Genomic DNA, 21,245 nt, shown 5'->3' with positions numbered 1-21,245 from the left:
TATCCATCAATTAAGACATCCTGCAGGTGGCAATGCCGTTGCTGTGTATTTCTGATGGACAACGGCCGGAGTCCGTACACTCCAGGAGGGGTATCTATGGTGCTGTGGTCAGTGGTCCACTCTGGTGGGGGTGTGTTAGCTCTTCCTCAGGCGGGATGGAGTGCACAAGATGCACTGGACGAGGTGGGGCTCCCTCCGAATCCTTGAGGGACAGCCAGACTGCAAATGTCCAGGTTGCCCACACCCGTAACATCTCTCTGTGATACCCCCAGGTCGTGGTCGGAACTGTTGGGGCCCAGGATTGTGAGCTGTGATTGTCATCGGCCTGCGGCTGGGTGGAGGGGCAGATATAATCGGAGGGGGACGGGACGCGGGAGAAGGCCGTGGTTCATTGTCCAGAAGCCTCCTCCATTGCAGTCAGATAGTAAGGGCTTCATCGGCCAGGGCTGCAGCTCTATCCATGGTGCACGGCGTGCGCTCCCGGCCCCATTCCCGTACCTCAGCGGGGCACTTGGCAAGAAATTGTTCTATAAGGAACACCTGTATAACATCTACCACAGTAAAGGCGTTTTCTGCTTCCAGCCATCTCCGACATGCCTGGGACATCTTATGTGCATACATCCTAAACGATCCCCCCGAAGTGCATGGGAGGTCTCGGAACTTGGCCCTATATGAGTCTGGGGTGATAGCATGGTAATCCAGGATAGTCTGCTTTACAATGTTATAATCCTGGTTCTGCTGGGAGTCAGTGGTTCGGTAAGCCTCCGCCAGGCTACCGTTCAGGAGTCCCACTAGCAAACGCATCCAGCCAGAGTGGGGCACCTCCATCACAGCACACTGCTTCTTAAAGTCCTTGAAGAACCCCTCCACATCTCCGGAAGCCTCATCAAATGGCTTAAAGTCTGTCCGGGTGATCCGTACAGACTCCCGGATCATTGGGTTTACATTCCACATTGCGTTACTCCCTCTTTCAAGCTCCATTGCTTCTTGTCTCCATTGTGCCCGGCGGGCAGCCTCCTCCTTGTACTCCCGAGAGACGCCTGGGCCCAGAACCGCCATCTCTTCTTCGTACCACACCACCCACTGGCGTTTTGGGGTGGGGGTCCTCGTTTCCAGTGCTCTTCCTTCAGACATATGGGAGTAGGTGGTCTGGCTAGCACCCACCAGTAGATCAATTAAGGCCTCTTTAGTCAGTCGCTGGTAGTTCAGGCCCAGGTCTCTGGCTCTCTCCTGTAAACTGGATACAGTCCAATTTCTGTACACACTCTGTGTGTGGTTCTCCATTAGGTTACGCTCTGTTGATCCCGCTGCTTGCCACCAGTTGTCACAGGTTCCTTCTCCGGTATCACACAATGACACAATCAACAGAGCAAGAGAATAGTGAACAATGCCAAGAACTTTATTTAGGCAAAAGTACGAAAGGTCCATATAATCCACCACACAAAAGATAAAATATTCCAGAACACAAATGCAGTTCAGTTACAGGATAAAAATCCAACAATCCAGCACAGAGTATAACTATCCATATCCCCTTCTTTCTGACATGCTGTCTTCACTTCCTAGTTCCAAAACAAGACTGGTCTGTGTCTCACCTCCCCATTCACAGGTTAGGGGGTGGGTCGCAGGGGCTCATTGTTTCAACAAGCTAGGTCAACATGTCATTAGCATATTAGCAAACAACATTATTCACTGACCCTGTGGAGAGATAACAATACAGATCTGTGGGGAGAATATCAGATGGCAAATAACAACTCTCCTACAAGATACAGTAAGGGTACCGTCACACAGTGGAATTTTCATCGCTACGACGGCACGATTTGTGACGTAGCAGCGTCGTATAATAATCGCTCCAGCGTCGTAGACTGCGGTCACACGTTGCAATACACGGCGCTGGAGCGATAATTTCATGACGTATTTGCGATGTAGAAGCCGTTGGTTACTGTGCGCACATCGTATACAACCGGTGTCACACGATGCAATCATGCCGCCACAGCGGGACACTAGACGACGAAAGAAAGTTTCAAACGATCTGCTACGACGTACGATTCTCAGCGGGGATCCGGATCGCAGTAGCGTGTCAGACACAACGATATCGTAAATGCATCGCTGGAACGTCACGAATCGTGCCGTCGTAGCGATGAAAATGCCACTGTGTGACGGTACCCTAAGGGTACCTTCACACTCAGCAACTTTGCAACGAGAACGACAGCAATCCGTGACGTTGCAGCGTCCTGGATAGCGATCTTGTTGTGTTTGACACGCAGCAGCGATCTGGATCCCGCTGTGCCATTGCTGGTCGGAGCTAGAAGTCCAGAACTTTATTTCGTCGCCAGGTCGGCGTGTATCGTCATGTTTGACATCAAAAGCAACGACGATAACAATGGATGTAATGGAGCTAACAACCAGCGAGAACGAGAAGTGAATCGCCGTTACGTCACTGGATCGCTCCTGCATCGTTCTGGAGCTGCTGTGTTTGACGTCTCTACAGCGACCTAAACAGCGACGCTCCAGCGATCTAGTTTAGGTCGGCTCGTTGTCTATATCGCCGCAGCGTCGCTGAGTGTGATGGTACCTTAACACCATGATAATCAGTAAAATAGAAATATACACAAAAATGATACCCACATAGCATATCACACCATCACACCTTCTTAGGTGCTATACCCACACCGTACCTGGCAGTACATTATATGGTAAAATGAATGGCGTCATTCAACACTGCAAGTCGCCCCGCAAATAACATTCCCCATTTGGCTATATTGATGGAAAAATAAGAGTTGTAGCTTTAGAGAAATGAGGGAAAAAAATAAATTTGTTTGTGGTGGGAAGGGATTTGTATACTTGTCCTTTCACGTAAAGCAAGTAGAAATGCAGAAACCTGTTTTCCATACAGATAGTACTAAAATGTATCCAGGAAGTTTTCTGATTCATGTGATCTGTAGCTTGCCATCCATTCTTTATGTTGGGTGGTTTCTTTTTTTATCATCATTCTGCCACCACTTTAGGTGCTGGAGCTTTCCTTCCCTTAGTTCCCAGCATTCAGTTGTGTGCAATTATCTAATGACTTGGCCTGAACAGAAAGAGCACTCTTGTGCCTATATACAGAGACAAAGACCTAGCCCTACGTCTTATGAGTCTTAACATCTCTGCTGATAGATTGATTGCACTTGACAACAGGCAGTGGACAGGAAGACAGACAGAACGCACCTGTGGCCAGCATTTTGAAGTTATTTTGGGGAGGTTTATAGATTACTTATCTAGCCCACTGTCTATGAAAGTTGTCTGAAATATCCAACCGCAGCCCTTTCATTGGGAGCAAAATAGGAAACTGTTCTGAGAGGCAGCTATTTTATCTTTGGCTCCCTGCCAAGGACTACAGTGTCTGGCCAGGCAACTTGCCCTTCATTCAGAAGATGCTGTGTTCATGGCTGTGAATGAAGACTTTGAGGAAATGAATACTTTTCTAGTCACCCATGACAGCACCCTTATATTCGTTGGTGCTGTCATGGGTTCCGTAAAAACACATTACCGATAAGTAATATACGATACGTGTTTTCTGTGTTAGATTTCTTTCAAACTGAAAAGTGAAAAGAATGTGGCTTTTTTTTTTTTTTGTTTTGCAATTGTTAGATGGTTTGCTGACATAAAATGGGTCAGTGTTCTTACTTATCAAGCGTTGTGATGTTCCTAATCTGCGAGTACTTGAGTAAAGGAGCTGTGCACTATTTGCTGGTGAACATGTGAAGGCTAGATCTAGCATGGCACAGATATTTAGAAGGGCTCAGGACAGTGGTTTCCCAGGGAGAATCTCTGCTTATCTAAAGCGAAGAGCTGTGCTGCCAGCTTTCACAGCGGTCTATCTGACGCCAGCAGTGCCAGCTGACACAGCAGGACACATCCATTCATCTCATCTGATTGTGCAGATCAGAGCCCTGCTGTTTATTTCATTTATTGATTGGGAGGCTTTGAGGAATAACATGGCAGCCTTCAGATAAGCCGTGAGGTCTGAATAGGGCTGGCAACGGAGCATGCATTTTAACCCATTTATAGAAACTTTGATCCCAAGTTAAAAATGCCTTAAAGGATCCTGCTCGGTCTTCTATGCCATGCCTTAAAGGGGATTTTGGTTAGAATGTATCTGTAATGGCCAAAGAGGTGTTAAAATATTTAAACCAGCTGTTACCCACCCTCCCACCTGTTTCAGTGCTGTCTCTCTGCCACTGCTTTGATCTTTGCTTACTGGCTGCATTGGGGTCATCATGACTACAGCTCACCGCTGCAGCCAATCACTGCCTTCAGTGGCTGTGTCTGTGTAAATGCTGCTAGCCGCTGAGGTCAGAGATTGATTGGCCGCAGCTTTGATGTGTGATGTACTCATGATGTTGCCAACGTGTGGTGCAGACGGATTGCCATAGCAGGAAGTGGGGGGCTACTGAAGGTACCTGTCCCCATTGTCTTTGTACTATTTTGAACCTCGGGCTAGTCTTCATGTCTCCTGGAGATGTGGAATTCTGATAATATTATTTTTGCAAAAATATTTAATAGGCAAATATTTGAGTATGTGATGCATGTACAGATCCAAAAGATCGTGCTATTTCATGATGCATACAGTACGTGTAATCGAAAAAAGTAAAAAAGTACATACAGTACGTGTAATCGAAAAAAGTAAAAAAGTACATATTAAGGCAGATGTGCCAGCATAATCCTATGAATGTCGCGCTCAGTAATAACCATACACAACCCATTATAGTTACACTAGATGGAGGCCCGATGCTATTGCATCGGGAAGGCGGTAATGTCACGATGGGGGCAGGCATGCAGCGCTGTTGTTGTCTAATGGCATCCTGTGACAATCTATTGACTTTTGCATCAGGGGACTCATGTGCTTGACGCCTATGCTTATATGCATTGTTTTTGTCCCAGCAATGCTGTTGCTCTTCAAGAGTCTCATTATACCTTTGTTGTCTTCGACGTTGTGCCTTTGCTGCTTTCCTTTCATTGTCATACGTTTTACGAGGAGCCATGTTGGCGTTGATTTTCGCTTTTTAAAGGGGTTTTCCCATAAACAAAAGTTAATTTTAAAAATTGTCTGTCTGACCGTGTACCGAACATACCACAGCTCCTGGGCAGGGGAGAAAGCAAAAGACAATACTGACATTACAGCAGGAGATCGCAGAGGATACATTTTGTGAGGTAAAATATTTTTTTTTAAAACAGTCAGTGAAATATTTTACCTCACAATGAATCCTCTGTGATTCCCTGCTGTAACGTCAGTATTATCTTTTGCTTCCTCCCTTGCCCAGGAGATGTGGTATGCTCCGTACACGGTCATACACCGACAATTTTTAAAATGAACTTTCTCCTACGTATCATTGGGGGACACAGGACGAATGGGTGTTATGCTGCTGCCACCAGGAGGACACTAAGTTAAACACACACAAAAGATTAACTCCTCCCCTGCAGTATACACCCACAGGCTGGACAATCCAGAGCCAGTTCTTACTTAGTGTCTCAGGAGGCACTTGGGTCCTCAGGACCCCACCAATTTTTTGTTTTTAACGGAAGGGAGCGACAGGCAAATTTTCAGCTCTGATCTCTCCCGCACCAACAACGGGCAAGTACATGGAGCGTTCCTCCTGTATCCTTTCCCGCGTCGATGGATGCCAGCCCTGGCTCACTTTCCAGTGTGGCGACGGTTCCTTAGCGTTCCGATCTCCCTCCCTCCCTTTCAGGCGACCACGGGGACTAATCATCCACCTAAGTCTCCTGGAGCCAGGGCACAGCCGGACAGAATGTCATGGCGTCCGTGCAGCCGTCCACTGCATCACCACTGAACATAGCGGATGTTGCACGGCGGCAGAAGCTCTCCACCCTCTCCCTACTAAGGTGAAGGTGGATGGAGCATCGGCCCCATCGCACAAGGTAAGTGCGGGGGCCGACCAGCTGACAGGGGACCGCCGTTCAGGGAGCCCTTATCCTCCTTCTAATGCGGCGCTGCAGCCGCGGGGCACAGACGCTACAGTGGCACAGTTTACCGGCCCGGAGCCGGACTCCACCCATACAACAGGAGGTCGGTGGCAATGGCTGCGTTCCGACGCGCATAGCAGGGAATCCACCGCCCGCCCACGACACGCCCCCCTCTCTCTCTCTCTCTCTGGGCGCTTCTCGTTCCCGAGAAGCGCCCTTCTCACATCTCGGCGGCCATCTTGGACCAGGAAGTGCGCTGGCGGCTCTGCAGCACCACAGCGCACAGGACTTCAGGATCTCCCTGCCAAGCACCGCAGAACCTGGTGAGACGCACTCAGTAGGATTTTCTCTTCCCCTGTCAGTACGCTCACTTCACAAAGATGTCACAGTCTAGGCAAAAACGGACTGGAAAGACCCACTCTGTTATTTTTGCTGTGTGCACCTCCTGCAAGGTATCTCTGCCCCGAGGTCACACTACCCCGCTGTGCTCCGCCTGCGAAATGTCTGCGGCACAGGATACTCCGGCCTCTGACCCGGAATGTGAGCCTAGTACCCCCGCATGGGCGTCCTCCCTTGCTCGATCTGTGGCATCCTTGGAAAGGACGATACAGTCCCTCCGTGACCCGTCCCTTACCCAGGGCGCTTCCACGGATGATGTAACGCGGCCTAAGAACCCCTCTCGGCCTAGAGGTCGTACCGCTTCCAGAAGCCCTCACTCATCTAAAAAGAGGTCCAGGGTAATATCTCCGGTCCGTGATCAGCCCTCTGGATCAGAGAGCGAAGTCTCTCGCCACTCATCCCCGACGCATAGCAGGGAATCTTTTCTGGACGACGCATCCAGCGTGTCCTGTTCCCCAGAGTATCGTCACGACCAAGAGACCCTAGATTCTCTCATAGACTCGGTAAGTCAGACGCTACAGTTAGAGGAGGAAACCCCGTCCAAGGCGGTTCATCCCGTGTCATTCGGGCGAACCACAAAGGCTCATAGATTTTTTCCTACGCATCCTCAATTCAAGGACATTGTCGATCTCCACAGAGTCCGTCCGGATAAACGCTTCTCAGGTCAGAAGGCTATGCTATCGAAGTATCCGTTTGCTCAGGACCTTGCTAAGGAGTGGTCTCAGTCACCCTCCGTGGACCCGCCAGTATCGCGGCTAGCCACCAAGGCGGTTCTATCCTCCTCCGAGGGCGCGTCCATCAAGCATCCCACTGATAGACAAATTGATCAGATGGCTCGCTCGGCTTTTGAAGCTTCCTCGGCTTCTCTCTTCCCTTCTTTTGCCGCCACATGGGTTGCAAAAGCCATGACCCATTGGGCCGAGTCTTTAGCCTCTACAGCACTACACGCCGACTTACCCCCCGAGGTTTCTCACCTGGCCACTCAGATTGCCAGAGCGGGGGACTTTGTAGTTTCCGCATCCTTAGACGCGGCCAACTGTGCCTCACAGGCAGCGGCCAATGCTGTCACGATCCGCAGGTCCCTTTGGCTCAGGGACTGGAAAGCGGACTCAGGATCCAAAAAATCTCTCACGTCCCTTCCATACCAGGGCGAACGCCTTTTTGGGGACAAACTAGATAAAATAATTGCAGACTCCACAGGGGGAAAGAGCAAATTCCTTCCCCAGCAACGGACTTTTCGCCCCTTTCGCAACCAACAGGGCCGAGGTCGATATTTCCGTTTCGGCTCCAATTGGTCCAATCCTTCCTCTGCGTCACCCGGCGCCGGGAGAGGTCAGCGCAAGGACAGAACCTCCCAGCCTTCTTACAAACCTTCTCCCTCTTGGAGAGGCGGGCCCAGACCTAACAGGTCTCCACCTCAATGACTCTTGGCAGTCGCCAAAGGACACCGACAGAGTTGGCGGCCGCCTACTCTTCTTTCGGGACGCGTGGCTCTCGGTAGTTCCCGACCGATGGGTCCGCGAACTGGTATCCTTCGGTTACAAGATCGAGTTTGTCTCTCTTCCCCCATCTCGTTTCTTCCAGTCCCCTCCTCCCAGAGCAAGGGTCCGTCAGTATTTTCAGGCCATAAGATCGCTATGGGAAGACGGGGTCATCATCCCGGTACCTCAGAACGAGAGGTACCAAGGTTTCTATTCCAATCTTTTCATTGTACCAAAGAAGGACGGCTCAGTACGTCCAATATTGGACCTCAAGCTCCTCAACAAGTACGTCCGTGTACGTCAATTCCGTATGGAGTCCCTCCGCTCGGTAATTGCCTCTCTGGAAGAGGGCGAGTTTCTTGCATCTCTAGATGTTCAAGACGCTTACCTGCACATCCCCATTCTACCGTCTCATCAGCGCTTCCTCCGCTTCGCGGTCCAGGGGCACCACTTTCAGTTTGTCGCCCTACCTTTCGGGCTGGCCACTGCTCCTCGGGTGTTCACCAAGGTCATGGCAGCTGCCGTGGCCATTCTACATGCTCGAGGCATAGTGGTGTTGCCCTACTTGGACGACATTCTCATAAAAGGCCCCTCTTTCCGGTCCTGTGCAGAAGCGGTAGACGTCACTATAGATACCTTTTTGCGCCTGGGCTGGAAAATCAATTTCAAAAAATCTTCCCCAGTCCCGGCCCAAACCATATCCTACCTGGGAATGATCTTAGACTCCTCTCAGGGTCTAGTACTTTTGCCTCCGGACAAGGTATCCACTCTACAGAGAGAAGTCCGGAAGCTTACTCAACCTTGCTCTCACTCCCTACGCTTCTCCATGAGGGTACTCGGCAGGATGGTGGCGGCAATGGAGGCAGTGCCCTTTGCGGTTTTTCACCTCCGTCCCTTACAACACGCCATTCTGGCAGTATGGGACAGGAATCCCGCCTCGCTCGACCGCCGTCTCCTTCTCTCTCGCCCAGTCAGACAGTCCCTCAGGTGGTGGACCAAGAGGTCCTCCCTGACTCGGGGGAAGTCTTTCCTTCCGGTGCACTGGCTGGTTGTCACAACGGACGCCAGTCTCTTCGGCTGGGGTGCAGTGTTCCAGCGCCACTCGACGCAGGGTCGCTGGTCTCCGCAGGAGTCTCAGCTGCCCATCAATATCCTAGAGATTCGGGCAATCAGACTGGCTCTCCATCATTTTCAGCCGTTCCTCTCCGGCCGTGCGGTCAGAGTCCAGTCCGACAACGCCACTGCGGTAGCCTACATCAACCGCCAAGGGGGCACTCGCAGCAAGGCGGCCATGGTCGAGGTGACGCTAATTCTCCGCTGGGCCGAGTCACACCATTCCATACTATCAGCAGTTTTCATCCCAGGCGTGGAAAACTGGGAAGCGGACTTTCTCAGTCGCCACAGCCTCGATCCCGGAGAGTGGTCTCTCCATCCCGCAATCTTTCACCAGATATGCTCTCGATGGGGGACCCCGGACGTGGACCTAATGGCATCTCGCCTCAATTGCCAGGTTCCTGTCTTCATGGCCAGGTCTCACGACCCCTCAGCCTTCGGAGCCGACGCTCTCGTCCTCTCATGGCAGGGTTTCAGACTCCCATACATCTTTCCCCCAATTCCTCTTCTGACAAAGGTGATCAGGAAGATCAAGGCAGAACGGATCCCAGTACTTCTCATCGCTCCGGACTGGCCGCGCAGGACATGGTATGCCGAGATGGTTCAACTGGTCTCAGACGTACCTTGGAGGCTGCCGAGTCGCGCAGACCTCCTGTCTCAAGGGCCCATTTACCACCCGAACTCAGAGGCCCTGTGTTTAACGGTGTGGCCGTTGAGTCCTGGGTACTGAGGCAGAAGGGGTTGCCCCAGACGGTGATATCTACCATGCTCCGCGCACGCAAGCCTTCTTCTATGCGCATCTACCACCGCGCCTGGAAGGCATACTTCGCCTGGTGCAGGAAGCGGGGACGTTTCCCCCTCCGTTTTTCTATCCCTCACATTTTGGAATTCCTCCAATCAGGCGTAGACTTGGGTCTTGCTCTCAGCTCTCTTAAGGGCCAAATTTCTGCTCTCTCGGTTCTTTTTCAGAGAAAGATTGCAAACAGATTGCAGGTCAAGACCTTCATCCAGGGTGTTTCTCATATGGTTCCGCCTTATAGGATGCCCTTGGAACCATGGGACCTGAACCTAGTTCTCTGTGCTCTTCAAGAGCCCCCCTTTGAGCCCTTGCATGAAGTGTCTTTGCTGTTCTTGTCTTGGAAGATTGCTTTCCTCGTGGCTGTCACGTCTATTAGACGTGTCTCTGAGCTGGCAGCTCTGTCGTGCCGACCTCCTTTCCTCGTGTTCCACCAGGACAAGGTGGTTCTGCGGACATGTCCGACTTTTCTTCCGAAGGTTGTTTCCTCCTTCCATCTTAATGAGGAGATTGTCCTTCCCTCACTGTGCCCTGCTCCTTCCCACCGCACGGAAAGGGCGCTCCACACTCTGGACTTAGTGAGGGGTCTCAGCCGTTACGTCTCCAGGACTGCGTCTCTTCGTAAGTCAGACGCCTTGTTCGTTCTTCCGGAGGGGCCACGGAAGGGACTACCCGCTTCCAAGGCCTCCATTGCCAAGTGGATTCGTTCCGCCATCCAAGAGTCCTACCGTGTCAAGGGTCACGCCGCACCTCCGGGGATCAAGGCTCATTCTACCCGGTCAGTCGGCGCGTCCTGGGCCATCCGGCACCAGGCATCGGCAGCACAGGTCTGCAAGGCTGCTACATGGTCCAGTCTACATACGTTCATGAAACACTACCATGTGCACTTTCAGGCTTCGGCAGACGCTTCCGTCGGTAGGCGAATCCTACAAGCGGCGGTGTCTCATCGGTAGTTTGTAGGCTCGCACAGCATTTATAACTTCTGGTGACCCACCCAGGGACTGCTTTGGGACGTCCCATTCGTCCTGTGTCCCCCAATGATACGTAGGAGAAAAGGAGATTTTTGTGTACTCACCGTAAAATCTTTTTCTCCGAGTCATCATTGGGGGACACAGCACCCTCCCTGTTAGCCTAGTTGGCTCAATTGTTCTTTTCAGTCTGTGTTTTGACTATGACATGTTTTCTGTTTGTTAACTGGTTTACTCCTACTGCTTTGTTACCGAACTGGCTCTGGATTGTCCAGCCTGTGGGTGTATACTGCAGGGGAGGAGTTAATCTTTTGTGTGTGTTTAACTTAGTGTCCTCCTGGTGGCAGCAGCATAACACCCATTCGTCCTGTGTCCCCCAATGATGACTCGGAGAAAAAGATTTTACGGTGAGTACACAAAAATCTCCTTTTCGCTCGTGGTAAACCCCTTTAATGTGACCGGCATCCTCTGCCTGTAGACACGTCGCACATCTGCTGCTGGGATCAGCCGAATGATTCACTTCACCTGTGCGTAATTCGTGCAGGCGCAGTAAATCAGACTGCCGCCATCTTTGTGCAGACAGATAGAGGCAGTCACATTAAAACTGCGCATGCACTCCTCCTGAACAAAGTTGGCGGCGGTCAGTGAATCATTCGGCTGATCCCGGCGGCAGCGTGTTCGCGATTGTGTTTCGCTGATGGTACCTCACAAGAGGCTGCATGAGTGTGTGTGAGAAGTGCGACGGTGTTCCACTGGTGGTACCGTGCATTAGTTTGGTACCAGCAGCAGTTTCCATATTGAGACACCCATCACTTGGGTGTCCCAATATGGCGGTCAGTGAACTTCTTCTCCTTGGAATTCTGGGATACGGTGACATCTGGGCAGAGCAGGAAATGAAAACATTACAAGGCAATTATATAAATAGATAGGTTGAAAAAAGACCTAAGTCCATCAAGTTCAACTTTTCTCCATCAATTATACATTTTGTCACTAAATTATTTATAGCTCGTAATGTTATGTGTAGTGAGGAATCGTCCAGCCCTGTTTTAAAAGCTGTTATAGTGTCGGCCATTACTACCTCTTGTGGTCGGCATTCCACATTCTGACTGCTCGAACAGTAAAGAATCCTTTCCTGTTTACTGTAGCTGCCAGAATCGCCTTTCCTCCACCCATAATGAGTGCTCTCTGGTCCTTAGTATGGTCCTTGGAAGGAATAAGTCATGCGCCAGTCCTTTGTATCTACCACACATATTTATACATGTAAATGAGATCTCCTCTGAGACGTCTTTTTTTCTAAGCTAAACAAGCCCAACGTTTCCAACCTCTCATCATATGAGCGGCCTTCCATCCAATGTAATAATCTAGTTGCTGCCTTTGAACTGACTTCACATTTTAAAAAGGATATTTAGAAGTTAGAGTCCAAAACTAGATCCCATATTCTAGATGTGGTCTTACCAGTGATTTATAATCGCCTGATTTTCTCTCTCTTTTTTTACGTCCTTAAATCTTGTTTGCTTTTGCGGCTGCTGCTTGACATTGAGTACTGCTGCTCACCTTACTTGTAACCAGAATACCCAAGTCCTTCTCCTGTTCTGTAGTCCTGCGTATACTCCCATTTAATGTATATTCAGCATTAGGATTACTCCGTCCTAGGTGCATTACTCTACTCTACATTTATTAACATTAACCCATTATGATGATGCGTCTATGACGGTGTGCCTAGTTTTTGACTACACTTGCCTACGCTCTCTCCAGTCATACCGCTAAGGGGGCAGATTAGGCACTCGTGCAAATAATGCCCGACGTGGGCAGCGGAAGCAGTCTTACGACGCTTCCGCTGCCCCATTGTAAGGTCCGGGGAGGAGGGGGCGGACACGACACGCAAAAAAACGTTACATGTAACGTTTTATTGTGCCGATGGTCCTCCAAAACACGACACAACTGTCGCACGACGGTTGCGACGTGTGGCCATACGTCGCAATGCGTCGCTAATGTTAGTCTATGGGGAAAAAACGCATCCTGCAGACAACTTTGCAGGATGCGTTTTTTCTCCTAAACGACGCATTGCGACGTATGCAAAACGACGCTAGTGTGAAAGTAGCCTCACGGTGTGTCGGTGATGGCGGACTCAGGTCTTGAGATCCTGTGTACTCTCCCCGATACACCACAAGGAGAAGGGACATTGTAGTAGATAACAAATGCAGAACTCAGCGCTTATAGGTACATGTGCCTAAATGTTAGTCCGATGGGAAGAGGCGGCTAAACTATTCCGCAGTAATGTAAGGAAGTGTCATTCCGGGAAAGTGCAGCGAACATTATTACTAACACATCATATTCTGTAAATTGGGTTTTTCCTCTAGTGCAGTCGGATCATTTCTTTGTAATTAGTGTTAATCAGCTTTGTTTTTTTTCCCTTTCTTTGTAATTCTCTTTTCCTAGGGTGGTTATTTCGGACAAATTAGAAATACAAAGAAATCTTCTCAGAGGTTAAAAGATGCTTTGCTGGATCACGACCTGGCTCTTCCATTGTGCCTGTTAATGGCTCAGCAGAGGAATGGAGTGATTTTCCATGAGGGGGGAGAGAAGCATTTAAAGCTGGTGGGGAAGCTGTACGATCAGGTCAGATATTTCTACAGAGTGTGAACTAGTCCCTGTGCGCCATGCTGCATTACTGTGTGGTTGTAGTAACAGAAATGTTTCCTGCCTTTCCTCACTGCAGTGCCATGACACGCTGCTTCAGTTTGGTGGGTTTCTGGCATCCAATCTGAGCACAGACGATTACGTGAAGCGCGTTCCTTCCATAGATGTCCTATGCAACGAGTATCACACGCCTCACGATGCTGCGTTCTTCCTGTCCAGGCCGATGTATGCACACCACATTTCAGTAAGTAGTGATCTGCAAAAAGAATATAATGCCAATTAACTATGACGTACCCATGTACCCGCAGGTCAGCTCCCTAGAGACTGCCCCCTGTGCGAGTAACTGAGGCTTATTGTACTTGTAATTCCCAGCTAAGATCACTAAGCGATCGTCTACGGCTCTTCACTATGCTGAAATAAGTCGTTTTTTGTGTGCATAGATTTTCCTGTTTGTTTTTCTTTAAAGGGAACCTCTCGCCAGTTTTTTTGTATCCCAACAAATGCCATCACCTTATTCTGCTGTTTTTTTATGCATTTCACAAATGATTATATCTGACTCCTGTACACCTCAGAAATACCATTTGATCCCGCGCTGTATGTAAGAGGCAGGTCCGGTCTGATGGGCGCCCTCCTTGTGGGGTTTGTTCTTCCTCTCTGCTAGTAAGTCGTCCTCCGATTGATGTGGATGACGTGTCCTGTGTCATCCACATAGCTGGACAAAGTCTCGCACCTTCGCATGAGCATCGCTGGCCGTGCAGGCTAGAGGGCATGTCGCTGGTCCGAGTGGTCAATCCTAACTTGAGACAATCCCTTTAATGATGAAACTGCCTAGATCAGGAACGGACAAGACGCAGGTCTGCTTTGAATATCTCGCAGTCCCAAGGGGAACCTGTTGTATTGAGTTTCTTTTCTCGTAGGCGTGTGACAATTATTTAATAGGATTTTTAGAAAACATGATTTTTTTTTCTTTTCTTTGTGTTTAACCTTCAGTCGAAGTACGACGAGCTGAAAAAGACGGAGAAGGGAAACAAACAGCAGCATAAGGTGCACAAGTACATTTCATCCTGTGAAGTCGTCATGGCTCCTGTCCACGAAGCAGTCGTTTCCTTGCACCCTCCTAAAGTATGGGAGGACATCAGCCCCCAATTCTACGCCACGTTTTGGTCCTTGACTATGTATGACCTCGCTGTTCCCACATCAAGCTACAACAGAGAAATCAACAAGTTGAGGATACAAATGAAAGCCATTGACGACAATCTTGAAATGGTAAATTGGACACTATTGCTCCTTCTCACCCTTTTTGTCAGGATCAGGTTAGATGTAGATCTACAGATTAGAGGTATAGATACAGTTGTGTAAAGGGGATTAAGGCTAGTATATAAAAAAAATATTTAGTTGTAGTCTTTACTGTTGTGATTTTTATACTTTGTAGCCACCAAACAAAAAGAAAAAGGAGAAAGAGAGATGCACTGCTCTCCAAGATAAGCTGGTGGAGGAGGAGAAGAAGCAGTCTGAGCACGTGGCTCGAGTCCTGCAGAGAATGAAACTGGAGAAGGACAGCTGGCTTTTGGCACGTAAGTACAAGACGCAAACGTCACAGGGTTTCCTTCGTCTCTTGACTTTCCTCTGATCATGATGGCTTACCTATGGTTCATGGTGGTATTTGGGCTTACAGGTTTTTCCCAGTTTTTATTTCTACGTTGTTCAACCTCCAAATACTGGACATAACTTGGTGTTTGAGCTCAGGATCTGAGACCATTTCATAAACTCCAAGTGTAGGCTGTATGATACAGCCGACATCTGCCTTTAACATCAGCGAGCAAACCAGGAATTGCTAATAGCGGCATTTAAATGGTTTGGTTGCCGGTGTACGTGTATACAGATGCGTCCCGACCCAACCACACTCGCTGCCCCCAGATGCCACCAACACTTGAGATGCGATGTATTGCCATCTTGCTCCTCCTGATAGTCAATTTCACTGTTTACTGAATTACTTGGTTGTTCAAGCAATTAAAGGATTGCAGGTTCGGATACCGAAAAGGGACTTAAAAATGTTAACAATATTTTTTAAAAAGTGTGTTTATTTAAAGAATAAACAAGCCGTCATATGGGTTCGTCAATGGAAAAATTAAGTTATAGCTCTTGGAAGAAAAGGTTGGGGGTAGGGGGTGGAAATGACTTGGTTCTGGAGGAGTTAAAGTTCCGAAGTACATGCTTGCTAGCTTTGATATTCTAATGTAGCTAGGTAGAAGTTAGCAGTAGTCATGAAAGGGAGTCTGTAACCAGGGTTTTCTATGTAATCTGAAAGCTCTATAATGTAGGGTGTAGTGCTGCGGTAGCACACTTATGCAGTGAGGAGGCAGTGATCCACAAAGTTCAAACACAAAACTCCTTTAATGTGTTTCTTTACAGCATTAAATGTCCCAATTCACATACAAGTGCATATAATCTCAGATCATAGTATTAGTGTTCATTTCTCCGCACTACATACTACACGGCATCCTTCCGTTTACAGTCACTAAACACGCTGGCCTTCCCTTTGACCAGTAGCCGTGAGCGACTGCACCGCTGTGTCAGTGTCTTTTTCTCACAGCCGTACACAGTCCTTGATATCCTCCTGTTTGCAGTCGTTACACACGCCAGTCCTCCTTTGGGCACAGTACAGACTACCTCCAGTTCACCTTCAGGCACAAGGCAGTACACCTCTGAGACCAGTCACCGTGGATAGCAGCACCACTGTGTACGCTGTGGGTGCCAGGCCTATTGGCTCCGCTTTGTCCTGTGTCTTTTCACACAGACCAAGCTCTGTAGAGCCTCTGCTCAGCACTCTCACCACCTACCCCAACTGACACTGGCCCTGACACACCCAAACCCTTTCCTGCAGGGATTTTATCAAGGAAACCTGTGGCCTTCAGCCACATGGAAAACCAGGGCCTGGAATGAAACTGACTCCACGACTACCATCCTGCAGTCTGTTTCACAACATAACATCCCAGAGTAGGTTTCCCCTACATCTGCCTTGGACACTAGAATGTCCAAGACTACACTTAATTTTATCATTTGTAGTCTGCATTGCAGCCACTGCGACACCCGTGACTGCCATGCACTCCTATGGGCTTCATACTCCTCCGTGCACAACCTCAGGAGAACACACAGTGACCCCTACCTTTGTCATCAGTCATTGCTTCACCATTGCAATTACAGCTACACCTGCAACTGCTATCCCCCCTCATGGCCTCACTACGCCTCCGTGCGCATCCTGGGGAGAACAAACAGCGACCCCTACCTGTGACACCGGACACTGCCTTTTACATCAGTATTTGAAAGCCAAAATCAAGACTGGGTGATAAATACACAAGTCGTGACGTGTTTCTATTATACTTTTCCTCTGATTGTTCCTCTCCAGCTTTTGGCTTACAAATACTGAGATCAAATACTGAACGTGTGTACGTGGCCTCACTTGGCTGTGTGCTGCTGTTTTCAATAGAATCTGTGTTTTATCAGCAGGAGATTATCACTAGAGGACATGCTGCCTTGTGCCTCCTAGTCCAGCCACGCCCCCCAGCACTGATTGGCAGCTTTCTGTCTCTATTTATTGTACACAGGAAGCTGTCAATCAGTGGTGTGGGCAGCTCTGCTAGATCTTCAAAAGAGAACTAACTTCTCATAGCTGCTGCACTTAGTAAACTAAGTGATACATCGCTGGAATCAGGTTCCCTACCTCATGCTGCTTTCAGATTACTTAGGAAAAACCTGCTGACAAGAACAGCTTCTACAAAGAACTGACTGAAAGCAAGGTTGCTGTTTACCTCATGGTGAAAAATCCTTTCTCAAGAACACAGGTATTTGTAATGCTATAGCGCACAGCTCGCTGCCATGGTTAACAACAAACGCAGACGAGGAGCGTATGCTTGTAGGTAAGCACCACGCTGTAGCTGGATTCATCACCAGACTCGGTGCCACTAGTGTCCTACCATTCAGAAGATGCAAAGTTGCCAACGCTTGCAGCTTTAGAGAGTGGACATTTCGGGCCAGTGGCTCTACTATGCCACCAGCCTGATCTGTCAGTCTTCAGGAGCACACTGCCCCCTGGCAAAGCAGGAAGCCGGGAGGCCGAGGAGCTGTACGCTCCTGAAGATGCAAACTTGGAAATGTCCCTTCAATGAAAATAAAACTTTCTTGTGAGTGGGCTGATCACTGGCATCCCAGAGGTTAAATGTTCTAGAAGTCTGACGTCTTATCTGTGTGACCTAGTTTTGTACCTCCTAATAAATGTGCATTGCATCAGCATGTCCATGTCTAGGGGGACGTGTGAAATTCGAGTCCTCCTATAGCACATTGTGCTCAGATTAGAGCTCGTCACATTACAACTTTTCTTCTAGTTTCTGCTCTGAAATAATGAAGCTGCTAATCTGCTGATAAGATACCGAAATCGCTTACTTCGTTAGATCTATTGAACCGTGGAAAATGTTTGCGTAGGTGAAATTAAATATAATTCAAAAGAAGTGAAATTTTGTAACTTCCCCAAAGTCTAATCAATGAGCTGCATGCCTTCAGCGCCAGGCCAGACTGACTCAGCACTCCTGTCATACCCGCAGCGCATATTACTCTCTGTACAGAGGGGGCAAGGTTGGTTGTGGAATTATAAGGGTGCCCCTCGGCGTAGCTAGATCTATGTGTGGTAGTAACTGCAGACCTAGCACTGGCTTCATATGCCATTCTTTATTTTACCCCATCACATACGTTTGTGTGTGGCAGCATGGATTGCTCTTTTATTTCTGTGTGGATACTACTATGATTAAGATAAGAACAGAAATGCGTTCCTACTTTGTGGTCCCTACAGAATATAATGAAAATTGAAAATGCTGCTTTTTTTCTGGGCTTTTTTCATTCCCTGATGTCATACCTTTCTGCTATCCAGGGCTATGGAGTCAGTAAGCCGAACCTCCGACTCCTCAATTTCTCTGACCCTGACTCCACAACTGATCACTACTGAGCCTGTACATAAAGTGCAGCACAGATTCATCTCAGCTACGACTCCACAGAACTGGTCACTACTGAGCATATACATAAAGTGCAACACAGATTCATCTCAGCTACATCACCACAGCACTGGTCACTACTGAGCATATACATAAAGTGCAACACAGATTCATCTCAGCTACATCACCACAGCACTGGTCACTACTGAGCATGTACATAAAGTGCAGCACAGATTCATCTCAGCTACAACTCCACAGCACTGGTCACTACTGAGCATGTACATAAAGTGCAGCACAGATTCATCTCAGCTACAACTCCACAGAACTGGTCACTACTGAGCATGTACATAAAGTGCAGCACAGATTCATCTCATCTACGACTCCACAGCACTGGTCACTACTGAGCATGTACATAAAGTGCAGCACAGATTCATCTCATCTACGACTCCACAGCACTGGTCACTACTGAGCATGTACATAAAGTGCAGCACAGATTCATCTCATCTACGACTCCACAGCACTGGTCACTACTGAGCATGTACATAAAGTGCAGCACAGATTCATCTCAACTACGACTCCACAGCACTGGTCACTACTGAGCATGTACATAAAGCGCAGCACAGATTCATCTCATCTACGACTCCACAGCCCTGGTCACTACTGAGCATGTACATAAAGTGCAGCACAGATTCATCTAAGCTAAAAGGCGAGATCCTTAGATCAGGAACAGAACAGACATTTATAGGACATTTCATAACTTTCCCAAATTCTTATGAAAACATATGCAGCACATCCTGCATGGTACTACTGTACCCAATTATATATTTTCGGAGTTGGTCCATTTTATACCAACTCCACCAAGATAATCACAGTCCTGCTGCTGTCTGCCATTCTGGAGGACACCAGGTGACTTGTGCAGACTCGCACAGTGCAGGATTTTGGGTAATATTTGACAGCTGTTTCTTGAAAGTTGGAACAGATAGTGGTAAAGAAGCCACCCATAATAAGACCCTCAATGGTTCTCAGGAAACGGTCAAGTAACAGGAAATCCTCTGAAGCAAAATTATCACTAAATCATGGGGAAACTCTGAAACAGATCGCAAAACAATGCTTGTACTGGCCGTTCGCTCTCCCGAGAGTGACAGCTATATAGAATTCCATGAAGCTTTCACATTCTGGCCGTTGGAGCTGAAGGCCACTCCAAGCATTGCATTATGATCCTGGTATGAGATACACAGCTGTCTGACTCTTCCCATACAGAAATCTGTACAAAAAATTGCCTGTGCACCCTGTCTGCAGTCAAAAACTGCATTCTGTTGAATGCAAGATGCAGCATGGTTTCTGACTCCATATTGTTTAGTAGGGTCGTTACTACTGGTCGTCAACATTGACTAAATTGGTCTGATAAATTTGGGTCATGCCGGCTAATAAGGCGCTGTGGAAACCATGCTTGTTTCTGCAGCAGCCACATATAGTCAGCCACTATCTGTACTTGACCATGTCACCACCCAGCCATCTGACCTTACTCTTGGGTGATGGGTGAGCCTTCCCTTTGGACATTCTTGACATTTTTAGCATTTCTCTGTGATGTCACTGGTAAAGCAAATGTATCTGTTCTGTTAGTCACTTCCAGTAAGAGAGTTGGCACTTGGGTGCGGATTGCCCGTCCATGGGATGGGATGCTTTGAATAAATGAATGTTTGGCAGCAGCAGCTCTTCTGATCAGTACAGAGCATCGTTTCGCTACATAGCTGACCTCTCTGGTTCTTGGCCATCAGTTTAAAGCCCTGCTAGAATGTGGAGGGCGGTGAGAACGGCTGCTCACATGGCTGCGTGACGCTGGGATCTTACGTGTCCATTTCATCTTTGATTGAATAAAGAATAAGCAGCTTGGGACTGACTCATTTTGGCATAAGGCTACTTTCACACTAGCATCGTGCCCCGCACGTCGCTATGCGTCGTTTTGTAGAAAAAACGCATCCTGCAAAATTGCTTGCAGGATGCGTTTTTTCTCCATAGACTTGAATTAGCGACGCATTGCCACATGTCGCGTCCATCGTGCAACAGATGCGTCGTGTTTTTGTGGACCGTCGTGATGAAAAAACGTTCAATGGAACGTTTTTTCGTCAGTCGGATCTGCCATTTCCGACCGCGCATGTGCGGCCGGAACTACGCCCCCTCCTCCCCGGACTTCAGAACGGGCAGCGGATGTGTCGGAAAACTGCATCCGCTGCCCACGTTGTGCACAATTTTGCACAACGTACGTCGGGCCGACGGTTTGCGACGGCCCCTTACCGACGGAAAAGTGAAAGAGGCCTAAGCCGAGGGGGGGCGGTTTCGGCACAAAAAATGTGCTGAAAACTCGGCTTATACACAAGTGTATACGGTATTTAATTTTGTCACGAAAGATTGTTACATAGGTTCAGTCTTCTGGTTTGGAGAGGTCTGGTATTATGAGAAATTCTGGACAGATTCTGGCTTTTTTGCTGTGATTAATGTCTCTGTACTCACCATAACAAGACGGTCTGTTTCCTTTGTAATTTCCCTGCTTATTTGATAAACCGGAGCGTTCGCTGTAAGCTGCAGTTCTTGCTGATTTTCTGCCAAGTTTTAGTAGTCTGCCTCACAAGATAAATGTGGGTTGTAATGCTTATGGAGCTGCTTATTATGAAGTACTGTGGCTAAGCAAAAATGGGGTGTGCTGTACTTTAGGTCTTATTCACACCTCTGCAGTAGGACTGTGTGATGGAATAGTATATATACCATACGCATTTTTTAGCGAGGAAAAACTCTTGCTAACACGTGTGTGTGTGTTACAGTTCGGTGGCAGCTTCTTGTGATGGAGGTGAAAACAGACACTGTATTCCCGATCATAGAGGGAGCTGCCCTCTCTCCTCCT

General features: G+C 48.4%; 1 protein-coding gene across 1 annotated transcript in view; it reads left to right on the top strand.

Moving 5' to 3' along the window:
- THOC2 (THO complex subunit 2) overlaps positions 1–21,245 on the top strand; it is a 158,267-nt gene that overhangs the window by 78,339 nt on the left and 58,683 nt on the right. Inside the window, exons 21-24 of the mRNA XM_077285105.1 lie at positions 13,164–13,343; positions 13,444–13,608; positions 14,355–14,630; positions 14,797–14,938. Of these exons, the coding sequence (XP_077141220.1) occupies positions 13,164–13,343; positions 13,444–13,608; positions 14,355–14,630; positions 14,797–14,938 (763 nt within the window). The remainder of the gene's footprint in view (positions 1–13,163; positions 13,344–13,443; positions 13,609–14,354; positions 14,631–14,796; positions 14,939–21,245) is intronic.

Source organism: Ranitomeya variabilis, chromosome 2, assembly GCF_051348905.1.
Source record: "Ranitomeya variabilis isolate aRanVar5 chromosome 2, aRanVar5.hap1, whole genome shotgun sequence".
NCBI lineage: Eukaryota > Metazoa > Chordata > Amphibia > Anura > Dendrobatidae > Ranitomeya > Ranitomeya variabilis.
This window is presented reverse-complemented; position numbering and strand designations above follow the sequence as displayed.